The sequence below is a fragment of the Bradysia coprophila genome, unplaced genomic scaffold (genome assembly GCF_014529535.1).
Source record: "Bradysia coprophila strain Holo2 unplaced genomic scaffold, BU_Bcop_v1 contig_324, whole genome shotgun sequence".
In the NCBI taxonomy this organism is placed as follows: domain Eukaryota; kingdom Metazoa; phylum Arthropoda; class Insecta; order Diptera; family Sciaridae; genus Bradysia; species Bradysia coprophila.
The window spans coordinates 572,805-593,368 of record NW_023503584.1 but is presented as its reverse complement, the minus strand read 5'-3'; the positions used below and the strand labels follow the sequence as shown (position 1 = coordinate 593,368).

Below are 20,564 nucleotides of genomic sequence, written 5' to 3'. Positions count from 1 at the left end.
GCATATAGACTTAACAGCAAACAAAAATCGAATATCCTTTGAAAATAACTTGAAGATGCAGCTGAAATTAATTCATAATTCCCAGAATACCTTCCGATTGCATTATCTTACTTAATATCTGGACTAATACCAACTATTTTCGACCTGTGTTCCTGTATTTTGATTTAAAGAAGTCTCTGATAGTTCTTCTATTATACATCAATGGTGAGCAGTGAGAGCACGAGCCACATTAAGACATAACAAATACAACTCACTAGACACAGAAAATCATTTCTTATAAATACAGAAGCTAGAGTGCTGCATGTGGTCACTCATCAACTGACTCTCCTCTAGTGTACATCAATATTTGAAAATGGTTAGAAAACTAAATTTTATTAATAACTGGCTGAGAAGCATTTACGGTGATTAATATAAAAGTGATTGAGACGTTTTCTTATTTCAATGTGTTGCGTGGGGTAATTTGGTACACGGTGCATTTTTCAACTACGTAAAAGGTGAACTCGCACACAAATTTTCGATACCAAAATTTTGTAAAAGGAGTCATTAAGTCCATGACATGGCTAAAAAGCATTTGCAGCAATAAACTTGCGTGTGCGAGTTCACCTTTTACGTAAGTTAAAAGAAGTGCATTCTTCTTGCACCGTGTGCCAGATTCCCCGATACCAAATGTGTGGCTAGTAAATGCATTTACTTGTTTTATTGCGTAATTGAGAATGATGTAACGACGGTTGCAATAACAAAGTGTTGACATCTTTTTCTTCTGAATTATTTAATTCTCAACATTACAACGTCATTGTCAGTTTTTCAATTTATTTTTAGGAAACAATTATGTATTGCCTTGTGGGTTTAATTCTTATTGCATCAGTTAATCCTGCTGTCGGTATACTGGGCCAACTGTACCAACTGCTGCAACCTGAATATCAACCAATAACGCAGCTACAATACCAATGTCAGCAACAACAACTATATCAGATAAAGCAACAACAATATCAACTGGAAGAACAATATCAGCAACAACAAATTAAGCTAAAACAAAAATATCAAGAACAACAATATCAGCTACAACTACAGTATCAGCAACTACAACAACAACATCAAAATCCATTCCAGTTTCTTCCGTCTGGTCAAACCACACCACCTCCCTGTTCAGCGGTTGGATATTCTCCCCAGCTCCAAAGCGCCAGTAGACTAATTTGAGAAACAAAACACATCATTGAGGGCATGTTGCCCGTTCAAGCTCTGTATTTGTTCTGATTTTATTCGGTGCAATTACATCGTATTTATACCCATTTCTAGAGCACCTAGATCATATATAATTTTATTGCATTGGCGTGAATATATCGACATTAAATGCTGTTTTTCGAGGTATTATACCCAACATTATTCCTAGTAGTTAAGATCCTAGGTTAATAATTTTATTATGACCTCTAGGGTAATAATGAAAATGATCGAATTCTCAAATATAAAAACTCAACCTAACACACACGAGATTTGAACCGGGGAATTCTTTCGTACATCCAAACTACGCTACTAACTTCTCCATTCAGTCATAATGAACAAACGTGCTGCATTACCTTAAAAAAACCGCTCTTCAACTCTTCCGTTCGGCCTTAAAAAGCGACGAGTCATTTTATTATTAGGAATTGTTTGTAATCTTTACAAAATCTTCACAACAACCACAAATTTGATTCCATGTGATGATTACACACACAAACTTCCACAGGCTTTTTGCGATGATTACAAAAAAGTTGCCTACCATATGCTGAAGACATTCGCAGAACGAATATCTCCAAGCACAGACCACTGTTTCGATCCTGGAAGACTTAGTGCAATGCAAATGCTAACGGAGTACAAAAATTGTCAACATTCGCCACGTCCCACCAGGCAGTGGTAAATGTACATACAATTTTAAGCGAGGTATATACATTCATGCCAACGGAAAGATCTAGAGAATTATTAAAAATATGTTGTAACACATTAAATTGTAACATAATAAAAAACATAGCTAACGCCGACCCGTACGAAACACCTATTCGTATCAAAAGCCTTTAATGTGAAACTCTTCATTTCTCTTACTTCATTTTCTTCTCTGCTGAAAAACTATTCTCCCTTTAAAATCACTTACATTATCCACTCTTTGCCTTGTTATCATATACAACTAAATTGCCGGAGGCAATATAGACAGCCCCGTACGAAGACAAATTTCATAAATTCCTATTTAAACAGCTATATACCGCTATATTTAACTATATTTCACTATAAATAAACATTTCACAGATAAATATATGCCTGTATATAGCTCAATATAGCTGTATATAGGTATATAGATGTCCGTATATGGAATCCCTGAAACCCCACACACATAACAAATTATTTCCATGTTAACAGAAACTCTCTAAGCATCATTTTTCCCAAGATATTTCTATTTTACTAAAATCCAATATGGCCGCCGGCAGCCATTTTGTTAGGAGATCGGAAATAGTACCGACGCTTTACATTCGTTAATACCTTTCAAACAAAAAAAAAATCATGAAATTCGGTCAAAATTTACTCGAGAAATTGTCAAAATACACCACGTTCACTGTACTTCCGAGTAGCCAGATAAGAGCTCACTCCAAGAGACCTAGCTCACGCTCCGGAGAACATATTTTCATAATTTTTTTTTCCCTGATTGGTACGGTCAATACCTATCTAATAAAGCTAAAACAGACGAAATATGTTCAAATGTGGCCGACCTACAAGCAAAAACTGCTTGCCGCCCTGTGCCTGTTCCACACCAAGGGGTCTAACTCACGAGTCGGTCATCCGATTTCCATAAACTTTTTTTGTCGATCGGTATTGTAAATACCTTTTATTTGACGTATCACTTACAAGTTTAACGTTTAAATGTCCGGAGATATCTTCGAAAAACCGTAAAGCACTTATTGGGCCACAGCTCGGGAGGGGTCGATCCAAAATCACTCATCTTCGAACTTAGCCTGTCTTTTGACATTACCAAACGGGAAAAAAAAGAATTTTCAAAATCGGATGCGTTTTACTCAAGTTATCGTACAGACAGACAGACGGACAGACGGACTTTTTTTTTCGCGGATTTGGCATCTCTAGACAACCACAATAGGTTTCCCCTTACTCAGGGAGTCCAATTCGACGTGTTACAAACGTATGCGTAAACCTATAAGACCCCAGTACTTCGTACGGGTCTAAAAACGAACCGTCGGTCGTTAATTTGCCTTCATTTTTGCCAAGAGTGGAGGTAATGCCATATATAACCGAATTAAATCAGATGTGCAGTGGCACGAAAGTTCGCTATAAACGCCATCTCACCCTTTCTTCAAAATCTCAAAATTGCTTAGAAACCTGGGCCATCTGTTAAGCATTATCTCCGCCCATATATTTATCTTGGTTTTTGCCTGAGTCACATCACTATCAAGCACCGAAGCTGACACACATGTTGCCTATTTTCTTTATTTTTGATAACCAGCTTGCGAGTGCTATGCCTGAGTTCAGTTTATTTAAAGTAGATAATTTCCGATGTAGTACATACCCGAAAGCATTTGTTCAAAGTTGTCGTAATTGGTACGTATCTCCAATGACAGTAGATAACAGGTATGGTCGATCGCCGAATTCGTCTTAAACGCACTCACATTTTATGTCAAAATAATATGAAAATGAGAGCGTTTAAGCACGAAAATCAAATTCTTATGTCCTCCGGGCCGACAATAGACCATACCTGTTTTACACTTTCATTGCGTATCTCAGCAGCTCATCGGGATTCGATCTCTTCGAAGTTCACGATACGACCATCATACAAAAACAAGTGAATCCTAACAAATTTTGGCTAAGCAAATAAATTTTGAGTAAAAACCTTCGATCGCTAAGTAAGACAACATCGTTCACTAAAACAACGTCTTGGCTAGGCTTTACCTAAAGTCTCAATCGACATTTATTTATCGGTTAACGGGTAAGACAAATGAGGTTGAAAGAACAAATAGTTATACCGGAAAATATTACTTGTGCGTAAGCTCACTTTCCGATGCAATTCGAAAGAAAATTTTATTCCAAACCAGCATACGCGAGTAGAATTTTAAAAGTCTTTGAACCTAAATCAAAATATATGAAACCATTGACCCAATTGTATGTGCATTCATTTGGCAAAAATTCAGTCTTTAATCGAAGAAGGTTCCCGCGACGATATGACAAAAATATAAGCTAAAATTGCATACGAAAATCAATTGGCAAGACCATTTTGATGGTGTCATCGAAATTTGCAATGAAATATTTTGTTTACGTTGGAATAAAGTTTTCCGATTTTAATGTACATGAAAGCACAATATGAACGATGATGCATCGAATTATGAAAATTAGTTTTTTTTCGACATTTCAGTTTGTTTAAGTCAGTCGTCGCGGTCGTAATTAAATTGATTTGTTACGTTCAGAGGGATGAATAATTGAAAATAGTTTTCTTGATTGGTACTTTTCCATCATCAAATTGATTCTTTTTTTTTGGTGTTTTTGTGACTCATTTTCATATTACAAAAATTAATAAAAGAGAAAGTGTAATATGTACTAGAACAAGTTACTTATGTGAATATTAAACGAACGAAATTTTAATTGAAATTATGGAAAATTAGAAACTAGAACGGAAACCATTTTTGTGATAAATCCGAAATAAAGTGTGGCACCAAAATGACTAAGAATAAGCAGATAGTCATTCAAGGTAAAAAGTTCCGACTGGAAAATTACAGAAAATAACTTCATTTGAAGCGATCCATTTTTGGATCAAAAGGACTGTTGAGTAGAAAATGATCGCTGAACTGTTATAATTGTTCATTCTTCACAAAGAACAGGATGTAAAATCTATTACTTCATTTCCTTTAAGGTCTTAACCTGGCTTTAACATGATTACTACTATATAAAACGACGTTAGCCAGAGTTCGTTATTTAATTGTGTCATAGTTTAACAGTTAAATGGCCGTCCGGTAAAAAAGCATTACTGATGAGATGTGAAGTCGGTTGGTCAAGTGTTTTTTCAGGTTTTGTGATACCACATAAAATGCACGAAAAAATTTTCTGAATATTTTACCAGCTCAGCTTAGTGTTGACTTTGTCTTTATGAGTATTCAACGATATGCTGAAATGCATAGCCCTGTGCGTCAACGATTTTACTACAGTGATCGAATTGCAGATTTATTTATTTGATTTATACTGATTTTCCACAACAGTTAATAAGTGATGAACGTTTGAAAATTCGCTGACAAACAATTTAAGCGTTAGAATTAAAAAAAAAACTTTCAATTGGTTCTAAATTTGTTCTGGAACTTTAAGTGTGGATCGCTGTAGTGTATATTTACAGGCGATTTAATGCAATGCTCCATTTACCTTAATAATTTTTTCCACAGAAATTTTCAGTAGAAATTCAAATTAAGTGAATTCGATTTCACGCTACGAGCTTTGTCAGCAATTTAATTTATTCGAAAAACCGCCGATATTGTTTCACCGTAGCTTCAATTTATGCCTCTGGTGAATAAGCCAAATACTCTACACTTTTCGCATGATATATAAAAAGTGTATGGACATCTGCAATGACGAAAGATCTCGCACAATTTTTTATCAACTATTGTTCGAACAAGATTTTCACCATTTTCACGTACAATTGAAAGTAAAGCTTGAAAAATATACAGTGAACGACATCTCAAAAGTCTCATATCTTATGATTTCCACGTTTTCAATGAATTCCACACAGCCCACACTCTGTATCAGTATGATCCGCTGTGGTTGCCAAGGTTGTATATTATTAGGAGGTTACGCCAACAGCCTTTTTTCGTGGTGACAATAAATCAAAAAAAAAATGGCTGGTGTGTTGTGTTTCAAGTAAGTTGAATTCTTCGTTGTGACATTTGTGTGTAACGCAAAAAAGAAGTGACAGCTGCGAAGAATTCACCTAAATACAAATAATACCACAATTGCGGTCATTTCTTTATCTCGTTTACTGTGACAGTGAATCGTGCAACCATCTAATTAAAAATCTAAGTCGATGCGGTAATTTATTTGGTTTCATTAGACGTCACACGACAATCCTATATGGCGTTAATGTCACAACGAAAAATTCAACTTACTTGAAACACAACACACCAGCCAATTTTTTTTTTTTTTTGATTTATTGTCACCACGAAAAAAGGCTGTTGGCGTAACCTCCTAATAATATACAACCTTGGCAACCACAGCGGATCATACTGATAGAGAGTGTGAGCTGTGTGGAATGTGTGGAATTCATTGAAAACCTGGAAATCATAAGATATGAGACTTTTGAGATGTCGTTCACTGTAAGTGGTTTAAAAATTAAGATTAAACTTCACGATTTTTTCAAGAATTTAATTCCAAAAATAGACTATGGCCATCATGGCTTATAATGGTAAAATAAAGGACTTAAAGTTTGTATCGACCAAAAATATCTCACTTACTTTAACGGTCTTTGTTTATCCGAGCGAGTCAGATGTCAATAAGAACAAGAAATCGTAATTTTCAGTCTTGTTTTCGTGTGTTTGTTGACCTCGACTACGCCTTGGACCAACAATTCACTTGACATCTTTATATCACTAGTTATTTAAATGACTATTACCAACTGAAAATTTGGAATTCCCAATCAACTTAAGTATAGTTTCCACTTAAAAAGAGCACTCCGTTTAGCCTCCGTTTACATGACAGTTGTAAAATAGAACAAAGGAACTGTCACGTAAACGGAGTAAAAAATTGAAATAATTTCAATTTCCACTCCGTTTGCGTGACAGTTCTTTTGTTCTATTTTACAACTGACATGTAGACGGAGGCTAAACGGAGTGCTCTTTTTAAGTGGAAACTATACTTTATTCTGTTTTCATTTCTACTTTCAATTCACGCCGTAAGTGCGGTCGAAATTCAAAATGGAAAGTGCGGAGGTCTTTCTAACGTAGCGTCATTTTCATACAATGAAGCGTTGAAATGTATTTTTCGGTTCACTTTTTCATCGAATCGTTCACTTAAAATTCAAATTTTAGGCACACTAACGGCGTGAATTGTGCAGCCAAAGCACCTAGCAGGGTAATAGAAAAAATAGAGTAGTACTTTAATCGAAGTACAATCGCTAAACCGAACTGGTGTGCATACGTTATTTTGCACCAGCTGGTCACATACAATTTCAAATAGGACCAGCTGGTGCAAAATAACGTATGCACACCAGTTCGGTTTAGCGATTGTATGCGAATATTTCCATACCTTTTTTTTCATAATGTCATTGCAAAACTACCATTAAGGCTGCTAATGGTATTATTGGTATCAAAAAACTACTCTATTTGACGTGTAAAAACCTCTATTACCCTGCTAGGTGCTTTGGTGCAGCACTAGTTTGGCACGAGCACCATCGGAAAATGAGTCATTAATTCATTGACATGAGCGTTAAAGTTCATTTCCAGTGGGTTTACTTAATACTTCCTAATTCTTTGAAACTTTATATTTTGCCTTGCGTGCTCACACAAGGCGTTGGAAAACCTGCTTAATGCTTTAAACATAAAACAGTATTCGACGGATATAGGATGTAAATTATGTTGAAATTTAAAAGTTGTTAGTTTTACATCTACTTCGAAGTCATTTCATGTTCAAAGAGTTTCCTAAAACAACGAAAATCAGAGATCAAAAATTAGTTCTAAAGTCACTTGATTCGTGTTTCGAAGCTGACATACGTTTACTTTTGATTCAGATATTCTTGGTACCGAATAATAGAAAATTTAAGCAAACACTTCCATTGAGCTCAGAAGTTTTACATTGAAGGATTTCTAACGCTCAGACGATCAAAATAGACTCGGTGCTAATGTTGACCACTTTTTTTTAATTTTTTTAGTAACTCGATGGACTGGGATGATATTCAAACGTCGGCACTCTGAAATTTTGGATTTTTATTTCGTGACCACAAAAAGGAATATCATGCCAGTCCATCAGATAAAAAATGCTATGATCACCCGTGGTAGACGATGCAGAGGTAAAAATCAATTCTAAAGAATTAGATGTTTTTGCGTCTTTTTCAAGCCCTAATTTTTATACAAAAGTCCAGTCAAGAGTAATCAGCTTCAAAATTACCTTCGAAATTCCAGATGCTTATGAAGAAACGACTCCAAGTTCCTGTTCGTCATGCAATTTGGCTCTGAAATATACGTTTTTGACGGTCGTAGTTGTTTTTCTATTCATCTATCTGTCGGTTTTTCTTCGTTTCACTGACGAACTGGGAAAAACAGAAGCAGAAGGTGAGGTTACCAAAACTTATTTCGTAAGAGGGCGACAACTTCAGTACACACTTCCCATTATAGATACAAATCCTAATCATGTGCCGGATGACGTGAAAATGGAAAAGGTCGCCTATGAGACAGACTTTTTCGCTCGAGTGAAAGATATGTTCGAAAATCGGAAGAAACGCGAAATTGACTTTTACGACGCTGATGATAGTGAAAGGGTTTCAGTGTTCAATTACATCAAGGACTCTGCGCCTGGTAAATGTAAGGCGTCAACTGGGAAGCGAAGCAACGAAGCTATAAAGAAACGTAGGAAGCGAAACGTTTACTCAACATCGCGAAAACACTTAAACAGCGACTTTGTACGGGATAGACGACGTGCCGAACAAGAGTTGTTAGAACTGCAGCATAAGTACATGCAATGCAGTAAATATGTTGGAGCCGGTGCTGAGGCGTGCATCGAAATTTATGACAACTTTCAGAAATTGGTGAAAGAAGTCAATGAGAAATTCCATCGATTCAGTTACGATAATTTTGAAGCACCTACCAACGCGGAAAAGGAAAGCGAAAAGATTAAAAACAAAAACCTGGACATTGCTCAACGAACAAATGAACCAATACGGCCGAAGCAGCCTTCCCCAGTGCCCAATATTCAAAAAAATAACGAAAATGTTGGACAGACCTACTTCGGCGATGGTGTCTATTCGTACAGTTACAATGAAATTCCCAGGTTTCACGAAGATTTACATGGAAACTTCGACGGCCAGCAAAGAAACAACAAAGAAACGATGTTTCGAGACGATATGATTCCTCTTCAGAGAATTGATACGATGAAGAGCAGCAATGACGCCAAAAGTATTAACGTCAAGGTGCCAGAGCCTACAGGTAAGCTATACCGATCTGTGCAGGTCTACAGGATGCTAATAATATTTTGGAATGTTCTTCAAAGGTGCCAGTGGACCGTTCTTGTCTCTGTGCGATCAAATATCTCGTCAAAGTTCACAGGTTCCGCCATCAGGTGTCTCTTACTTCAATGGCCCTCAATTCCAAACTATTCATCATGTGACGGGTAGAGGACAATTACCACTAACCGGTGAGCATGTCAAAGCTGCAGCAGTTGTTTTACAGAATCCTGGTATTTGATTTTGAATTAAAAAAAAACAAATTTCCCGTTCAAAATGATTGAATGACTCGAATGATAGGCTATAGCTTCTCAACGAATCCAGTTTGTTTCTATCCAGGTCAAACGGCTCAACAGTTTCGTGTGGCTCATCCGATGTTTAGCGTTCAGTCTCCAATGATGCAGACTGCGGGAGGTACGTTATCGAACTTCTTGAGCAAAATTTAATGACAAACTTTACATGCCAATCTCACAGGAGTAGTTTCGTGGTACAGTTAGTATTGTAAAGATAGACTAACGGAAACGCCCCTACTCATTTTAGGATTTTAGGACAAATTTGTAACTTGCTGATAGCTTCACAACTTGTTTTCCAATTTTTCTTTGCATAGATAATTTAGAGCTTGTCTTGTGTGTTAAACGGTCAAATTAAGTTGAAAAACAAAAATGCTCATCAACATAAAGTTTTCGTAACAAAATACTTGCTGCAATCTACAGTCGACGTCACTGAAATGTGGACATGAATTTGCTTCAGTTGATTTTCAGCTGGTCCACTAATTTAAACTAGTGGAAGTTTTTCATAATTTATTTTATTTTTGACGACCTGTTCGATCTAGAATTGACCCTTGATGACTTAAAATAGTTTTTTACATAACAAGGGATAAAAAGTTGAAAAGTAGAGTTTTCGTGTGAGTTTGTTGATCCGAGGTGAAGCCGAGGTCAATAAACACACTAAAACGAGACTTGTCAACTTTTATCCCGAGTTCTGTAATGGATTTTGTGCCACCGAGAATTGAAATACGACTCTTTTCAACACTCATTTTAGTGTTGTAAAGTGACTTATTTCAGCGCCCGTTTGATGTGATATTACAACACTCAAAGCAGTGTTGATATGGAATTTGTATGAGTTGTTACAGCATTCGTTTGAGAAAATGCAATGATTGTTTACAATGAAAATTATGATTTTTTGGGCATTTGTCTATTTCAATTCTCGGTTGGCACAAAGCATGATGTGTTACACGTATTGTAATGAGATTTTTCAGCACACGACCCAATTTTCCTTACTCGCTCCGCTCGTAAGGAAAACTTGGGTCTAGTGCTGAAAAAATCAACATTACAATACTTGTAACACAACATACTATTACATGCTTTTGAAACCTAAACCAAATTTCTTGTTTTTCCTAGGTGTGTAATAAGCCACTTTCGACCCTAGGGAAAACAAAAACATGTGAAAAACTTTGGATGCTCATAGTTCCTAGTTTTGTAGGGACCATCAAGAGCTATCAAACGCAAAAGGTTGATAAAAAATGTTGACGAGTTGCTTAGACGTTTTTTTAGTGTAAAATTAAAATGTCTTCAACGAAATAGTACATTTCGTACCTAGGACTAAAAGTCTTTTTTGGCGTGTGAGAAGTTTCCAGACAGAGTCGAAGGCGAGGTCTGGAATCGAATTCGCTAAAAAAGACTTTTAGTCCGTGGTACGAATACTATTTTCATATTGGATGGAGAAAAAGTGCGACGAAGACTTCTATTGTTCGCTAATAGATTTAATAATTATTTATATAACAAGGGATAAAAGCAGTTGAAAAGTTCAGTTTTGATGGGAATTTTGTTAAGCCGAGACGAAGCCGACGTCAATAAAAATACGAAAGCGAGACTTTCCACTCTTATGGATTATATTGGAGTTTTATATTTTTTGATATTCGATGTTAGAGCCGTCAAAATTTTTTGAGCATATTACATTACCTAACTGCTTACAATTTTTTTTTTTTTTGGCCAGTGGGGTGAGAATCCACGTGACGAAATAAAAATTTGGAAGCAGTTACGTACTAAATTGAATATTAATTTTTTTTTCCTGCGTGTGCGAGAATCCATTTACCTCCCTAAACACCTCCTTATCTGTTTTTCGCACTGGCAGAAAAACAATTATAAATCGTTTGCACAAGTCATGTGTATCCACTGGAGAAAACCGATCTTTCGTTGAAGTCATTTCCATGAGAATTTTACACTGAAAAAGAGAATAGGTCCACAACCCATCAACATTTTTCATCAACGTTATATGCGTGTAATAGCTCTTGGAAGCGTAATTTTTGTTAGTTGGGAACATTTTTGAATTACTGAACTTTACCAAAAAGAAACGTTTGAGGAGAAAACAAAGGTCGATTAGGACTATTTGAACAAAGCTGAATTCAACGTTTTCATCTGTTAAGCTACAGTTTTCAAGACTTTCTATCAATTTGTATTAGCTGAGCACTTGCTTAACTTACTGATTGTATTGGTTCCGGGGCAGGTCATATATCATAACTTGAACTTAACTTTAAAATTAAGATTAAAATAGCAATTAACACAAAAAATACGTTAACTGATCCAAAACACAGTTTTCCGGTTCCCGAAAAAGAATCCAATCGAACCAAGAACACATCAGCCAGGTGAAAAGACAAACTGAAATTTACCTACTAACACAAAATGAATTTTACACCTTCGACAGGTGTAGTATATGTTCCAGCCAATTCACCAGGCATCGGTTCGCAAATCGTTCAACAGGGAATAGCCGATCAAGCGTAGGTCAAATAGTTTTTCTGAAAATAAAAGTTTTTAATTTGAATGAACATTCGGGGTAACAGGACGATCATGCGATTTAATCAACCGTCCAACCAACCATTGTATTGTACATATCTTCCATCGGAACTGCCACAAGTGGGTCGTCCGATGGGCCACTATCGTAACAATGATCACGGAATTTACGACAATGAATCGGAAGAAGAGAGAAATGCGTACAATATTCCATCCGAAACTGATATCATTTATGCATCGTACGCCAACCAAGTAATGGCTTTCACGAATCGTACAATTGCGAATATGCAGAATGCATGTCAGACTGGCTATATCGCCTGTTTCGGATCGAATCAGTGTATTTTGAAGAGTAAATGGTGTGATTCGAAAGTAGATTGTTTGGACAGCAGCGACGAGTCAGCATGCTCATGTAAATCTCGGTTGAGCGAAGAAAAGATTTGCGACGGCTATGTCGATTGCCCGATGGGCTCGGATGAAATGGGATGCTTTGGTTGCGACAAATTCTCGTATTCCTGTTACTCCACCGTAGATGAATACAATGATGCACAGCATTCGTCGTTGATGATGTGCTACACGAGAACCGAGAAATGCGACGGGTTTGAGAATTGCTTAAATGGGAAGGATGAACAGGACTGTGGCATGATAACAAGAACGATTGGAGAACAGCTGGTAAGGTGTTTCTGATTAAGAGGTTTTCCTTAGCTTAATTGACCCCGAATCGTTTAAGTCGTACATGGTGTCGTACACAGAAGGCTATCTGCATCGAAATTTTAAGGGAGTATGGTATCCTGTTTGTGACAATCCTGCGAAATGGGCAAGAGAAGCATGTGCAGCCGAATGCGGACCGTTGCAAGGGTAAGATGAAGTAAATAAATTCGGCGACAACAATTTTGAAATCAAATGCCTGACAGAGAGCCGACACTAACATATCTCCCTGGAAATATTCCTACACCGTACATTCGCCGGTCATTGAGAAGTAGAGATGACCTGCCGGAAATAATGGAATCATGTCCTCTCGGACCCAACAACAAAAACGTAGTTCTTCATGTCAAGTGTCCACCTATAAAGTGTGGTCTGCAGCAGCTGATTTTCAAAACTAAACCGATGTTGAGAGTGCGAGAAAAGCGTAACATGGCAGAACCTCCACGCAACAAGAGAGCTGATGACCGTGTGGTCGGCGGAACAGACGCTGATCCACTGATGTGGCCATTTATTATTGGCATGTATCGCGACGGTCACTTCCATTGCGGGGGAATTATACACAGTGAACTGTGGGTGATAACGGCTGCTCATTGTGTGGCAAAATACAATCACTACTACTACGAGGTCAGAGCTGGAATGCTTCGTCGGTTTAGCTATTCGCCAATGAGCCAAACCGTAGCTGTAGCATTCGTTGCCGAACACGAAAATTACAACCGACTCGGTATGACCTGCGGTCATTTTTTTGTTTTATTCTCGTTTTAATGCCAAATTCTTTGTCGTATAGACATGATCAATGATGTTGCACTGCTCAAGCTGGAGAGTCCCTTAATATTTAATCGTTGGGTGAAACCCATTTGCATGCCAGCCCCGGGAAGAACGTCAGCATCAGTTAATGGTGATGACTGGATTTGGGGTAATGCCTTTTTCAACGAAGTCCGTTGCCAATTGCTACAAAAAACGTTCTATTTGTAGGACCGACTGCAGGCACAATGTGTAAGGCTGTGGGATGGGGAGCTATTCGCGAGAAAGGACCTGATCGTAACTAAAAAAATCTTTGTAATTTCGTCAATGATTCAACAATAACTAAATCTGTTTCATTAAAGCTGATCAACTTCGCGAAGTATCTGTCCCCATCATTGGTCGATGCAAACACGCTAAGGACCGAGAAGGTGAAGAGATATGTGCTGGAGAAAAAGAAGGAGGACGAGACGCATGTCAAGGTAATTTCAGACAAATAATTGCTGTCAGCCTGTCTGTGGCGTGACAGAGTCGTAAAACGCATCTAATCTCTTCGAATAGGTGACTCAGGCGGACCTTTATTCTGCCAAAGTGTTGTGGATCCAAGTGAATGGTATCTGGCTGGTATCGTTAGTCATGGTGAAGGTTGTGCGCGACCAAATGAACCGGGAGTATATACACGAATTGCTTTGTACCTCGATTGGATAATATCGAAACAACAAACGGTACTGACCCAACGACCGAAGCAACATTGTCCTGGACATCGATGCGTATGGGGTGGCGGATTGTGTATAGCAAAATCCAAGCGTTGCAGTAAGTTTTTTTTTTCAAAGACGTTACCTTTCACACCAATCATCTCACTTTTATTAAGATGGAGTTGTCGATTGCTTGGGAGGAGAAGATGAACTTCAGTGTGGATCGAGAAGTTTTCTGGATGATACGCTCGGAATGAATATCACAGACGATGGAGTGCAAGGCGATGACCCTAGCATAGAGGATAATCCTACTAGCTCAGACGAAACGGTGGTCGATATTGACGGAAAAACTGTTTTCAACAAAAAACCAATAGAAATCGAAGAGCCTGATTCGCCTGATGTTCCAACAACGGAATTACCAGAGTCATCTGATCTCCCAACAACGGTATTACCACAGGTGCCAGAGCTGCCAAATCTACCGGAAATACCAGTACCTCCGCAGTTACCAGAACTTCCGGATATACCATTACCTCCAAAAATACCAGAACCTCCGAAGTTACCGGACCTTCCAAAGCCTCCTACATTACCAGAAATTCCGAAGCCTCCGAAGTTACCAGACTTTCCGAAGCCTCCGGAGCTACCAGACCTTCCGACTCCTCCAGAGCTACCAGACCTTCCAAAGCCTCCGAAGTTACCAGATCTTCCGAAGCCACCAAAGTTACCAGATCTTCCGAAGCCACCGAAGTTACCAGATCTTCCGAAGCCACCGAAATTACCAGAACTTCCGACATTACCAGAGTTGCCTAAGCCGCCAAAACTACCAGTACCTTCATTTATTTCTCCACCAGTTACACCACCCGTTGACGCCACTACTCCCACTCCTATTTTCGACGTTTCACCGACGCCAACTTTCTTGGACAAAGATAAATTTATCTGCACACAGTATGTGGTTGGACAATAGCTTCGCAAACATTTCAAACTTTTCGTTTTTCAGAATAAACCAGAAAATTCATATCGACAACCGTTGTGACATGTTTAGGGATTGTGAGGATGGATCTGACGAAGTCGGATGTAGTTGTCGTGAATATTTGAAGGTATACTGACCTTAGGATACAGTTGATGGTTTTATGAACCTTGCTGCAATATCAATGTTGTATTTACTGATCCGCGAAGGATCATAAAACTAGCATCTAGCGTCTTTCGAATCATTAAGTTCGTTAAACAAAATTCCTTTTTTGTGGAAAATAGCATGGCAATGCGGAACGTATATGTGATGGAAAAGTGGACTGCCTTGATTTAACAGACGAACAAGACTGCTGTAAGTGCTGATCAGTTTTCAACTTTAGCAGCACCATATTCCACAGTTTAAACGTTTTAATCCATTTTTAGTGACCTGCTCGGAAAACGAGTACGCTTGCCTGTTATCGAAGAAGTGCATTCCCAATCACTCAAGATGTGACGATCAGTATGACTGCGACCTGAAAGAAGATGAACTCGATTGTTGTAAGTAAAATTGTAACGAACCAACGTTGGTAGGGGAAATTGACTGAAATTGAATTGCCTCTGCAGATGCACTTTGTGATGGTATCACCGTTGTTTTGGATGTAAATACGAGACCCGTCCTGAACAACAAAGGTATCGTCAGCAAAAATACACGCGGTGAATGGAACATAATGTGCGGAGATACGTTGAATTTGGACGAAAATGGCGCTACGACCGCCGGTCAAATTTGTTCGCTTCTTGGATTTAGGTAAAGAATTTGTGAAAAAAGATTTCTTTCAGAACTTTGATGATAGCGGTGCACAAGAACTAAGATCCTTTCCAGAGAAACTTTTTCCTCAAGTGTTATCGATGCAGTTGTTTCCATTTATTTCTACCACCGCCTTTCACACGCCTGAAGTAGTTGCAAAATTCGTAAAAGGAAAATGTTTTCAGCAACAACTTTTGCAACTACTTCAACTACTACGCCTGAAGTAGCTGCAAAAGTAGTTGCAAAATTTGTAAAGGGAAAATGGTTCTTGCAACTTCCTTAGGCTCCGGCTTTCAATAGTTTCAATGAGGAAAGAGAATGTCTGGAAATGTGATCTTAGTGTTTGGTGACCAGGCACACCTAGGCCGGCCATATAAAACTCATCAAAACACTGTGACTCTTGCATAAAAGTCTAATGTTACCTGTCCATTTTTACAGTGGCTACAGCTTCTTTAACCTGACGAAAGTTGACACAGATGCCGTTGAAATTGAAATTAGAAGACTTAAAAAACGGCATCCAAACGACATAGAAAACGAGGTCGACAGCCAATACGAATGTGTGGGAAATCCACAACAGTGCACAGCCCTCTACGTGGAATGTGAACCACACTCGAATTCTCTAAGACCTCATCATACCACAGTCGTTGATTCGAAAACAATTTCCTCGCTGATACCATCAAAGCCAATCAGTCCAATCACATTCGAGAATGCAAAACCACCCCCACTAAAACCGATAATTCAGCCGAACAAGAAACCATCGGTTCTATCGAATGGAACGAAAATTCCATCCGCACCGAGCACAATTGAAGACCATCATTGGCCGTGGAGCGTTGATATTTACGTTGATGGCAGACTGGTGTGTATCGGGGTTTTGCTGGACAATACTTGTGTGGTAACGGAACTGTCGTGCATGAATTCGGTTAATTTGGAATTTGACTATGTGACGGTAGTGGTTGGAAAGTCGCAGGCTTTTATGAACGTAGTCGGACCGTATGAGCAAGTTCATCGGGTTTCGTGTTTCGTTAAAATGGGAAGTGGTAGTAACGGCGTGCTACTGTTTTTGGAAGGAATGGTACGTTTCAATCGAGAAAGTTTGCCAACATTTTTACTGGAAAGGTAAGTCCTGATGACTATCTGACTGGTAGTCTTTTCGTACTCTCGCCTGATGATCAGTCAATTGTCGCTTTTCTTAACTTTCAACAGAACTGACTTAGGTCGATCCGGACAATGTTTCGCCTTGTCGCACAATAAATTCGGAAAAATGGTTTCTCTCCAGCTGATCGAATCGGACAAAGAATGTTTCGATAATTTCAGATGCTTTACGAATGGTCGGAATGACCACAGTTCCGCCGATTTTCATTGTGATGGCGATGGTAAATTCCTCTTTTGACGACAATTTTCATGTCGCATAAAATTCATTTTGTTGTAGAAGTTACACAAGGTGGAGTGGTTATGTGTAGCATAGGTGAACATGGCTACTATCCGATTGCATTCTATAAAGCCAGGAAAGGTCTTTGCAGTTTCGATAAAATCCTTCCCGTTCAATCTTTAGAATCTTCCTATGAAGCGATTCAGATCGTTATTAGTAAGTGTGGATGTTATGTGCTGACCTTAAACTAGATAAAGCTATTTCTCTCTCACTCCCTTCTTTTATGAAGACAATCAAGCGAAATACTGTATCAATGTTCATCATCCACCCGTATGCAATGGGCATCGGTGCTTACTTGGTGCTTGTCTGAAGGAAGACAAAATTTGCAATGGAAGATTCGATTGTCAGGATGGTAGTGATGAAAGTGATGCGATTTGCAAAAATCGTAAAGAAGGTAAGACTAGCTCTTCGTTGCTGAGTGGCCATGGCGACTTTACTCAATCATTTTCCCGTCAACAGAGTGTAATTTCACCGATCTTAAATGTGGAAACGGAAAATGTATTTCGAAAACCAAGTTCTGTGATCATGTCAATGACTGCGGAGATTTCACCGATGAGCCCACAGAATGTTCCTGTTACACGTACTACAAGTAAGACTTCAATTCAGTCTCGAATTTAGTAGAACTAACTTGCCAATTCCCCCTAAGCGTAACGGATTCATCAAAGATTTGTGATGGAGTGCGCAATTGCTGGGACAAGAGTGACGAGAATCCGGCTATATGCCACTGTCGTGACAACACATTTAAATGCGGAAGGTAACAAGCCATTGGGAATTGATATGCAACGACTTTGAAATGTTATTTTTGCAGCTCCAACCTGTGCGTACCAAATGACTTCGTTTGCGACAAAGAAAAAGATTGCCCTGGCGGTGAAGATGAACTGTACTGTCACGGTTTGGAATATCCAGAAGTGAAGTATGTTGCACAATTGAGATCTTTCCACGAATTTTCAAAACATTTGACTCTATTGCAGCCATGACGGTTACGGTCAGGTCATCGAACAGACATTCGGTATCTGGCACACTAAATGTTTCCCCAGACCGCATCTACCGACCGACGCAGATGTAGCCGAATTATGCGTTGAACTGGGATACCATCAAAATAAACCGTCCTACCGATTGATCGACTCCAACAACTCAAGTACGTGTATGACTGTTTGACTGATGACTCTGATAAGTCGCTAACGGGTTACATTGCTTACAGCTTCAGAACGATCGACAACCGAGAGTAAATCGAAATACCGATTCAAGCCAACTAAAGCGGCTGTGGTCAACAAATTTGCCCCGCTAAGAGTGAACAGTGAATTCACGTTGTACGTTAAGCCCAGTCGTCCTATTGCAAAGCTGGTTAATTGGGACAAAACTGATGATGCAAAATGTTATCGACTTGAAATTAGATGCGAATAAAGTGAAAATGAAAACGGAAGAAACGGAAGTGATTGTGTGTATGACACTATGATCCTATATCAACCTTTAAATAATTGAAAATGACACTTGACTTGGGTATGCTAATTCTATAGACCTCTTCGTTTGGTGAAACTGATGACGGAAACGTGAGGAATGGTCGATCGTCACGCCAGCGGTCATTTTAGTGATCTATTGTCCAAATCGGTGTTGTATTGTGTAGCCGTGTTACTTTGATCGAATCCCTATTTTCGTGTACTGTAACTGCTATGCATATTTTTCGATTTTAAAAACTATTGTGGAGCGTTCACTACCACTGATGAGCGCACTGTGTTTCTGTTTTTGAAGAACTTTCGCGAGCTTTAATCTTCCTTTGTATTCTTCTGTTACACTTTTCCAATGGAATTCAAAAAAGCTCAAATATTTCGATAGCTCTCCAAAACACATATAGTTTTGGCTTAACCATCGCAAAATACCGTCTTAATTATGGTTTACAATATTGACGCGATTTAGAATACCGATTTTGTCTAGTTATCACACACGGTGAGGTTGAACAAAACTTAAATAGAGTCGCGACACCACCTCTGATTTTTTTTAATATTCTTATTGAGGGACTCGAGTACTATAAGGAACCACATTCAGTTCGCAAAATTTTCCAGCCGTTTCGGAGAACCAGCACGCATGGCCGTGCGGGACCGACGAGTCAATTTGAATACAGATTGTTATCGCAACGGATAGAGGGACTAATTCTAAGCTAATTCGTCTTGAAATGGCTCCCCTCGACAACTTGACCACGTAGCTACAGCCAGCTAAAGTCGAAAATTTGACATCTTTGAATGGTGACATGTCCAAGACGAAGAAAGTTTGAAACTCTTTGAATGGCGATATTGGAAGAGGATTCAATGCTCTATTAAACGCTGACAATGGATTTTACAAAATTTGTCTGAATTGTACCATATTTGAAAAATTTTATTTTCACCATCCTCGGCGAAACTAGGACTCATCTGCAATACACAGGTTGACCATGTCTGCAACAAAACAATAATGCCTGATCAGCCTGCAGTCTAAGCTTTACAACAATACCACACTCGCCATACCAGCCTCACAACAAGTATCTGTTACGACATTTTGTTTGCAACAAGGTCACTCTACGACGAAATTTTCAATTTACTATCTATCTTCAAGTGCCCGTTCCTATAGAATGAGTGGAATTGTTATGCATTCTTCAAAAATAAGTGGTATAAGTTATTTGCAGCAATTCTTACATTAATTTTGTGTATCTGGAGTCGGTTAAAGCTGATTTCCACATATTTTTAGGGCAAATTTCCTCTAATGGCCAGCGAAATCAGCTTTAACCGACTCCAGATACACGTAATCAATGTACACGCAAAAAAAAAGTCGTACGGATAAAACGTACATTTCGACGATGAGACCAATGGTTGAGTTATCAGTACAATGTACGAATAAAACGTATATTGGAAATTTCGCTTTTTTTTAATTTTTCTAGAAATAATGTTACTATATTTCGTCCTTTGCCCACTTTACAGATGTGAGATCGATTACTTTATATAAAACAAAGTGCTGGGTTTCTCAAACGCGAATGAAAAAAAAAAAAAAAAACATTGTCACTGGCGTGAATTGAACTGGGGACCTCTCGATCTTGAGTCAGTGACTTTCGCACTGAGCTAACTGGTTATTGAGTTACGAACAGTTTACTTTGAAGAGTTCTTTTGTTTGTCATTTCCTTTTAAACATAGTAGAAAAAGGATGTAGTTTAGACGCAGTAAACTGATCTCATCATAAGAATGCAATTTTGGTGGGTTTCGTTTGTTTCTTTCGTTTTATTTGTTCCACGCGTGTTCCACCACATAGAAGTAGCGTTTGCCTTTACGCTTCTTCA

The 20,564-nt window shown here is 38.5% G+C and overlaps 1 protein-coding gene and 1 long non-coding RNA gene across 3 annotated transcripts; both read left to right on the top strand.

Annotated features, from left to right (window-relative positions):
* Positions 1–312: 312 nt before the first annotated feature.
* Positions 313–913, top strand: LOC119079667. Its single transcript, XR_005088206.1, has 2 exons — positions 313–355; positions 820–913. It is a non-coding gene; the product is annotated as an uncharacterized LOC119079667 (long non-coding RNA).
* A 3,642-nt stretch (positions 914–4,555) lies between these two features.
* Positions 4,556–18,689, top strand: LOC119079662 (serine protease nudel-like). 2 transcript variants are annotated; one of them, XM_037187712.1, is made up of 28 exons: positions 4,556–4,717; positions 8,124–8,273; positions 8,337–9,143; positions 9,208–9,393; positions 9,461–9,574; positions 11,754–11,804; positions 11,864–11,936; positions 12,000–12,618; positions 12,677–12,804; positions 12,861–13,372; positions 13,436–13,564; positions 13,624–13,689; positions 13,755–13,871; positions 13,951–14,202; positions 14,261–15,026; positions 15,079–15,178; positions 15,333–15,402; positions 15,474–15,587; positions 15,654–15,834; positions 16,273–16,950; positions 17,038–17,207; positions 17,264–17,419; positions 17,493–17,657; positions 17,723–17,852; positions 17,910–18,017; positions 18,072–18,176; positions 18,235–18,401; positions 18,465–18,689. In XM_037187712.1, the coding sequence occupies exons 1-28, from the start codon at positions 4,687–4,689 to the stop codon at positions 18,665–18,667; spliced, it is 6,348 nt and encodes a 2,115-aa protein (XP_037043607.1). In that variant the 5' UTR covers positions 4,556–4,686; the 3' UTR covers positions 18,668–18,689. The 2 variants fall into 2 exon arrangements, with proteins under 2 accessions (XP_037043607.1, XP_037043608.1); XM_037187713.1 differs by lacking the exon at positions 11,754–11,804.
* Positions 18,690–20,564: the final 1,875 nt, after the last annotated feature.